This window comes from Convolutriloba macropyga, chromosome 11, assembly GCF_964194025.1.
Source record: "Convolutriloba macropyga chromosome 11, txConMacr16.3, whole genome shotgun sequence".
Taxonomy (NCBI): Eukaryota; Metazoa; Xenacoelomorpha; order Acoela; family Convolutidae; genus Convolutriloba; species Convolutriloba macropyga.
Window position 1 is genome coordinate 50,977,002 of NC_134478.1, and position 8,856 is coordinate 50,985,857.

At 34.7% G+C, this 8,856-nt stretch overlaps 1 protein-coding gene across 1 annotated transcript in view; it reads left to right on the forward strand.

Annotated features, from left to right (window-relative positions):
• The window catches only part of LOC142349966 (uncharacterized), a 91,883-nt gene that overhangs the window by 7,179 nt on the left and 75,848 nt on the right, over positions 1–8,856 (forward strand). The window contains exon 2 of the mRNA XM_075401837.1: positions 5,469–5,595. Coding sequence (XP_075257952.1) covers positions 5,469–5,595 — 127 coding nt within the window. The remainder of the gene's footprint in view (positions 1–5,468; positions 5,596–8,856) is intronic.

Below are 8,856 nucleotides of genomic sequence, written 5' to 3' on the forward strand. Positions count from 1 at the left end.
AAATCATTTGCGCTGCATGTTTTTCTATTTGGTAGTTCTTCTGCACGTCTTTTTTTGGCTTGTTTATTTGCGTAATTTCAGCAGGGTGTATCAATACTGATGAACTTAGTGTACAAACTGAAAAAGAAACATGGTAAATTGTTTTTTATTGTTGTTACAATAAAAATCTGCTTTATATACCATTTGAGTTCTCACTAAACCATCTTTATATGATTTATTTGATTGTTTATTTTCATATTTGATAACTTTGTTTCTGGCATTCTCTTCAAGATAAGTTGAGTTTGATTGTTAGCGGTCGACTTAGAAACTAAAATTTGATCATGATTACCAAATATAATTAAATGCTCCTTACTGCATGAATTGTAAAGATTGTTATATACATATTATTAATTTAATTTAAAAGATCAATCTTTTTTTAACAAGTGAGAAAAAAATTTTAGGCTAATTTAGTCTCGTGAATAAAAAATTCGAGATGACTTACATGCGTACTCATTTTTTAGCAAACTAAAGAAGAGTAGCAATGCAAATCAGTTGATTTTGCTCATCAACGGGTCAGAGTGCAAACTGGTTAGATTTTAAAAAGACATGAAAACAACAATAGGGCTCGCGTGATTCTGTACTGGGTACAGAAAGGACCCACATTCGTACTTTACGGCAGACAAAAGATCCCCTTAAAGGAAGTGGTTTTTGAACAGGCGTACAGCAGGTCGTTTGAACAGATAGCAAGAAAAAATTTTTGGATACGATAATGCAAACGCACTTGAAATTTTCAAAAATGTTTCATAGAAACTGACTCCTTGTTTACGTGTTCATCCCGTGTTTTTCAGTTCTGACTGAATGAAAATTAGATGTTTAATAGCCGCGAAGCGATAGCGGCTATTATTGGGGACATCGTAGTTTTTTTTAAATCCAAGAATTGGATTGTATTGCTGCTCTGTCTTTTTTTACGACTCGAAGAGGAGTACTGGAGAAGTCCTTTTTTAAATCAATTTTATTGGAGTGATTTTTGAAGCGGGAATTGAAACGCGTGAAAAAGTTTGGAGTGATTTTGGTGCTGAACAAAAGTGAAGAGCGGAGCGAAAAGAGAGTTGTTTTTGTTCATACCGCTGTTTTTGAGAGAGCGAGAAAATGATGTGTGAAAAAATTTTCTCCAAGCAAGCAAAATTTTTTTGTTCACGTGCGGCTTTTAAAAGCAGTTTTTTGCAACTTTTGATGGTTATGAGGTTTGATTATGATATTTTATTAGTTTCAGGCATGTTTTGATAGGAATTGAAGGTTTAAAATAGTTAATTTTATTTTTAATGCTAATTTGGAGGTTTTCGATCAGTTTTGCTGATTTTTAGACGAAATTTAATGATTTTTCATCTGTTTTATTGTTTTACAGCTTTAAGTGGGATTTGAATAGAAGCTTGTTACTTAAGGAATTTGCAGATACCAATTGATTTATGTTATGTTGGTCTAAATCATTTTTTTCTTAGGAAAAATGACAGAAAAATTGAGAAATTTTAAACCATTTTTCTTTTTTTTGCAGTTTTTCTTTTTTTTTAATCTTAGACCAATTTCTTACCCACCCTTTTATGACTTGCCCATAATTTTGCTAGTTTTTCATTGCTCGAATTGCAAAGGAACCATAGTCGGCTTTATGTTTCCTTGTATTATTAAAAAACTCAAGTTTTTATAGTTTTTTTTGTTCAATTTGTTTTTGAAAGCCGTTTCTATTCTTCCTTAAATTTTTATGGCTTTTGTGGAGGTTTAGGGTTAACAATAGTTGTTCTAGTTGTTTAGTAAAATTTATGGGCAAATTTCTGCTTCGAGTCGTTTCCGGAATTCTTCCGGCTATGTTTTTTTTTGTAGGATGTTTTCACGCCTTTTTTTCCATGACTTTGAGCTTTTTAAACGGGATAAACCGGTAAATTTCAGCGGGAATTGAGCTTCATTATAGGATCTAAGCCGCTTTTAGTAGTCCTTCAAGTGCTTAGAGTGTTGAAGTAACTGGGAGGGCCGTATTTCAAGGTTAAAAGGTCATTTTTAGGAGTTTTTGAGCTCAAAATGTTGCAATGTTTCGTGTTTTTTCGAGTTTTTTGTTGAACCAGTCTAAAATAGAGGTTTTTAAAAATTAACAAAAAATCTTGTCCAAGAAGTAATTACATTTTATGACGTTTTAGGAGCTATATCTTATGGTACTCGAAACATAAATACGCAAATTTATTCAAATGTTTTTCAATTTTTTTTCAAATTTTTTGAAAATTTTTGTCATATTTTGAGTTTTTCAGCTCTAGCTGCCAAGCAACCGCCTCAACAGTTTGATAATAAGTAACTGCATAGTTTCTAGTGGTGATAGAAAGTTTTTCAACATTTAAACATCAAGAATTTTCGCAAATTTCGGATAAAATATGCATTTTTTTCAAATTTTTCAAAATTTTTCGCCATTATCTAAATTTTCCGAGCCCCAGGAGCCAAGAAATCTCCAATGGCGTTTGATAATTGAGCATTAAATAAATTTTATTGGCAAAGGAATGGTTTTCATCTTTTTAATATCAAAAGTTTTAGCAATATTTTGATAAAAACTTGCAATTTTTTTCAAGTTTTTTCAAATTTTTTTCTCATTTTTTAGGTTTCTCCAACCTCTAGGGCCAACGAACCTCCTGCAGGTTTTGATAGTAGATTACTGCATAGCTTCTAGTGGCAATGGCACATGTGTTCAATTTTTAAATATCACAAATTTTAGCAGTTCTGTTTTAATGAAATTTTCTTGAAACTCCTCTACGGTTCGATAATAAGTTACTGCATAGTGGCTAGAGGAAATGGATTGTTTATCAATATTTTAATAGCCCTAGTTTTATCATTTTCTTATAAAATTTAAATTTTTGTATATTTCTAAAAGTTTTTAGCATGTTTCAAATTTATTTATCTTTATGAGCCAGTGAAACTCTTTGAAGTTAGAAATAGAAATACTGGATTATCTCTGGAGGCAATGAATTGGTACTGAAGTTATTATTATCACGAAAATTAGCAGGATTTTGTTATAAATTGCTATTGTTTTTATTTTTTGACATTTTTTTATTTGCTCAGTTTAACGATTTTTACAGGCCAACAAAACCTTTTTAGGTCTTGCAGACGGTTCACATGGCAGAACTCCACAGGCCAAAATATGGTTTTAAACATTTGATTTCCGCAAAATTTAAAAACTTTCTTGCACTTGTCAGTTTTTTTGGAGCATATCTTATATTTCTCGAGTTTATCTGCCATTAGTGGACAATAAATCTCCTGTGCGTGAGTTAATGAGTTTATTGAATTTTATCTATTTGGCCTTCAGGGTAAAAGCTTCAAGAGTTTCAGCAATGAATATTTTGTTTAGTTTATTTGATTAGTTAAAGTTCTCAACTTTTTAGATTGTCTTTTTCGCTGGGATTGTTCAATTGATTTGCTGGCCAGGTAAATTAGTTTTCAGTTTTTTTTTCAATTCTTTGGATTGTATTTCAGGACTTGTAATGCTATGTCTTTTATTCGTCGTCTCAATCGATGATTCTTACTACCTGACTTCTTGGAAATTACTTTTTCAATGACTTCAGTGCCTCCACTGCTTTGCAGTTAAAATTTGAGTACGCGACGTCATTTCTGCTTTTAAGTCAATTGCGTGACTTACCTCACTCAAAAAAGTGACTTCCGAACTCACTTATGGAACTTTAAATTTTTTGAACATTTACTAGTTGAAGATCAATAGAGTGCATCTAAGTAGTGCCAAATTATATGCCCGAATTCTTGAGTATTTGTCTTGAGTTTTTGATTTCGGATATCAATTTTGAAAGAGCTCTTTTAGGGCTTTTTCCTTATAGACCGTATGTGTCATGAACTTGGAAGAAATTGGCAAATCTAATCCAAAAAGTCTTGTGGTCTATTAGAGGACTGGTGGTCGATCTGTCTATCTTATTTCTTTAGTTGATTCAATTCATGGAAGGCCACAAGCGTCTATAGCGGCTCTTTTCCGGCAATCTGCCGGCTATGTTTTTGAAGTTAACAGAAAAAGCATTAAATCCATTTTTGTGTTTTATGTCTTCGAAAATCTGAAAACAACTCTGCAACTCCTCAGTAAGACTTGAGATTTATATTAAAAAACTCTTTGATTTGTACACGATTTGCAGAATAGTTCCATTCAAAAACAAATTACTGGCAATTACAGCAAAAAGGCAACCTCAAATTTCGGCTAAATACAAACAAAATCAAATTCAGTGAAGTAATATCAAATACATTGGCCTCGCTTGATTGACAGGGTTCTGAGACTTTTTTGCCGCTTGTGTTATTAGGTGTGGGCAGTTCTTGAGGGCCCTTATATAAACAGCGATGCATAAGTTATTGTTCACGCCGCCAAAAAAATGAAACCTTTGTTTTCAATTGAGTATTAGCAGTTAAATGGCGGCTTTTCTATTGAGCTTCAATAGTGGTTGAGGAGCTGGGAATAACGAGTTTTTAGGCAAATAACATTACCTCACTGGAGACTGTCATTGACGCCGTGACAGGATTTTGTAAAAGAAAAACTTGAGGCCCTTGTGAGACACCCTTGTGACCCACGTGAGATAATTCACAATTTTAGACATTAATTAATTAATTGAGCGGCCTAAAGACGTTAGATTAAGATGAGCGAACGAGAGCATTTTAGGTTACACGAAATGCAAAGAGTCAAACGTGATAGAACTCCCTTCAATATCTAAAGCGGCCAAGCAATGATTTTGCATAAAGAACAAAGACAACCTTTTTGAACGTTTCAAACTTTATTTGAATGCTGCTAAGTAGAAAAAAATTTTGTACGAGTGTCTTATTTTCTAAATTTTGATATCATCCACTTGCAGATTGAATCAAGCAGGCTTCATTAGATCATCAAGTAGAAAAGCAGAATGTAAAAGAAAACCTTAAAGAGCTTTCTTTTTTAATGACATTTAACTAGTACAACACTTCCGTATCACTCGCAGCTTTCCTTCACAAACCAAAAAAGTTAAAAATGTCAAGTTTTCGAAAACAAAAAATGCAGTTTCAAATAAAATTGTGCTAAAATTACTTTGAAACTTTAAACCTGTATCATTTTAAAAATGCATCTTCTTTTTTCAAGAATGTAAAGATTTAGTGACAGGTAATTGATTCCAATGTTTCATTTCTTTTTAAATTGATGTCCCGGGCTGACCATCCAGAGCATTCCAGTACTGAACCAGTGTAAATCCATAGACTGTATATAGACATTTTTACCCTTGTGCAGATTCTGTTCATGTCAAAATATAGACTGATCAGTCTATTTTTCAGAGTAAAATTGATATTCTGTTTTTTACCTGATTTTGATCTGTCCATTACTATTTTCATACAATTATCAGCTTAATTAACATTATTGTATACCTCTTGTCAGCCTAAAACCATTCTGTTCTAAACCTGTTTCAGCTCTGATTGTCAGCCTAAAAAACACTGTTTTTAACCTGTTTCAGCGCTGATTGTCGGTCACACCACAGGCATATTCACACCCTTCTGCATCACACCACAGGCATATTCACACCATTCTGCATCACGACACAGGCAAATTCACACCAACGTTGGAACAAATTTTCCCGTGTAGTAGGTATCGCATTAAAAAGTTCATTTTTACGAAAGTTTTTATAATTTAGAGCAAGTGTTCTTCCTTGGTGTCCTTAAATTTGATTATTTTTTGGGTTTTCCCAATAAGATGAGCAAATACAGATAAATGTTGTCAAGGTTCCAAAATTTTTCTTGCTTCTCTGTTGGCGAACATGGTAGAAAGACATGAAATCCGTAAAATTAAAGGAAAATGTCGAAAATTGAGTAAAAATCAACACAATTTTTAAATAACCTTGCAATAAAAATCTGCAGGCGGAGATCATTTTATTGACGCAACATGTTTTATAACATTTTATAACTGATAGCCCTCTCCGAAACATTCCCTTCATTCATTCTCTTGTTGCGAAAAATGTTTACGGAAAAGGGAAAACAACGATTCTTGAAAATTGCTGCATTGACCACACTTTCAGTATTGCCCCAATCAATCTCAGTTCAAGCTCAGATTGAGTAATACCCTGCCTTGCTCAGTTTTATCAACAAAACTTAACACATTCTTAGTTTTTGATTTAAAAAAAGACAATCGTTTCGACAGCTTCTGGTTTTAAAAGATTTATCCATTGTACTATTTGATTAATTTTTAGTAGTGTTTTGCCAAGCAACAAAGATAAAAATAGCAGTATAGCTCCCCCAATGGCATCCTATTCATCAGCCTAGTTGAAACTAAAAAATCCATCAATTTTTTTAAACAAAATTTTGTCGAATTGCCATGGGCACATCCACTAATCGCTCAAAAATGTGGAAACCATTAATTAAAATCCACGCACAGGAAAGAATGTTCCATGAAGTAAGTTCACAAGTTTGTGTTAACTTGAGCTCAACTTTTTTTAACAGGATAGTCTTACCGAGGAGCCACAGATATTGAGTTAAAATTAGACCTCCACTAGAGAGCACACTTAATTTTATAGCAAACTTTTTAATTGGCAAAAAATTTGAAATGAAATATTTACTTGAAGAAATGATATTTTAATGCAGGAATGCAATAAATGAGTTTATAAATGGGGTGTGAAGCCGATCACTCCCTGTCGTACACTTTCTTCAAGCAATCTTCTCCAAATTTTCAGGATTGTAAATTCAGAGTTCATCTTCAAAAAACCACTCTTGGAAAGTGATGCATCACCCAACTCAAAGCTATCGGCACTTCAATAGGGCTCACTTGACTTTTTCAATTTTTTGTTGATAGTAGTGATCTCAAAGAGTACTGCACACTAAATAAAGTTCAGGTAAATTTACCTGAAAAAATACCTTAACTTACCTGAAACGTTCAGGTAGTTTTGCCTTACCTGAACTTACCTTAACTTACCTCAACTTTACCTGAAAATTACCTGAAAAATTAAGGGGGCACCACCTGAACTTTTACCTGAACATACCTTAAATTTACCTGAAAAACACACCTGAACAGTTAAGGTAAAATTACCTAAACTTACCTGAAAAACGGGCAAAAATTACCTTAAAATTTAAGGTAAAAATACCTGAATGAACGCCTGAAATTTACCTTAAAAATACCTTAAATTTAACCTGAACTTTTAAGGTAAATTATATTAGTTAAGGTAAATTTACCTTAAAAATTAAGGTAAAAAATTAAGGTGTTTTTAAGGTAAGTTAAGGTATGTTCAGGTAAAAGTTCATGTGGTGCACCCTTAATTTTTCAGGTAATTTTCAGGTAAAAACTAACGGATTTAAGGTAAAATTAAGGTGCGTTCAGGTGTGTTAAGGTAAAGTTCAGGCAAGGCAAAACTACCTGAACCGGTTCAGGTAAAAAAATTTCAGGTAAAATTACCTGAAAAATTAAGGTAAATTATACGTACACAGTCGAATGGGGAAAAAGTCTTAGCTTGTTCATGAGAATCTTTAGTTTCTTTGATGACTAGAAAGGGTGCATTGCTGAGGCCCACGAGGGAGCAGCACCTAAACCAGAAGGCAGTCTAGACGTCAAAGAAAAGAAAGAGACCCAAAAAAGCTAAGACAAAAGCAGGAAGGGAGCAAGAAAAGAGGAGCGCAGACGACAAAAAAAACGAAAAAAGAGCGAAAAAGGGGCGAGGCAGGCAAAACAGAAAAACAAAACTCTTAAAAACCAAACAGCGCGAGGAGCAAGAAAAGCGAGCGAAAAAGAGAAAAGGCACAAAAAACTGGGTTGTGTAGGCTCCACAAAGGAGGATGGGGAAGTCTTAGCTTGTTCATGAGAATCTTTAGTTTCTTTGATGACTAGAAAGGGTGCATTGCTGAGGCCCACGAGGGAGCGGCACCTAAACCAGAAGGCAGTCTAGACGCCACGGAAAAGAAAGAGACCCAAAAAAGCTAAGACAAAAACAGGAAGGGAGCAAGAAAAGAGGAGCGCAGACGACAAAAAACGAAAAAAGAGCGAAAAAGGGGCGAGGCAGGCGAAACAGAAAAACAAAACTGTTTAAAACCAAACAGCGAGGAGCAAGAAAAGCGAGAGAAAAAGAGAAAAAGCACAAAAAACTGGGTTGTGTAGGCTCCACAAAGGAGGATGGGGAAGTCTTAGCTTGTTCATGAGAATCTTTAGTTTCTTTGATGACTAGAAAGGGTGCATTCCTGAGGCCCACGAGGGAGCAGCACCTAAACCAGAAGGCAGTCTAGAAGTCAAAGAAAAGAAAGAGACTCAAAAAAGCTAAGACAAAAACAGGAAGGGAGCAAGAAAAGAGGAGCGCAGACGACAAAAAACGAAAAAAGAGCGAAAAAGGGGCGAGGCAGGCGAAACAGAAAAACAAAACTCTTAAAAACCAAACAGCGCGAGGAGCAACAAAAGCGAGAGAAAAAGAGAAAAGGCACAAAAAACTGGATTGTGTAGGCTCCACAAAGGAGGATGGGGAAGTCTTAGCTTGTTCATGAGAATCTTTAGTTTCTTTGATGACTAGAAAGGGTGCATTGCTGAGGCCCACGAGGGAGCAGCACCTAAACCAGAAGGCAGTCTAGAAGTCAAAGAAAAGAAAGAGACTCAAAAAAGCTAAGACAAAAACAGGAAGGGAGCAAGAAAAGAGGAGCGCAGACAAAAAAAGCGAAAAAAGAGCGAAAAAGGGGCGAGGCAGGCGAAACAGAAAAACAAAACTCTTAAAAACCAAACAGCGCGAGGAGCAACAAAAGCGAGAGAAAAAGAGAAAAGGCACAAAAAACTGGATTGTGTAGGCTCCACAAAGGAGGATGGGGAAGTCTTAGCTTGTTCATGAGAATCTTTAGTTTCTTTGATGACTAGAAAGGGTGCATTGCTGAGGCCCACGAGGG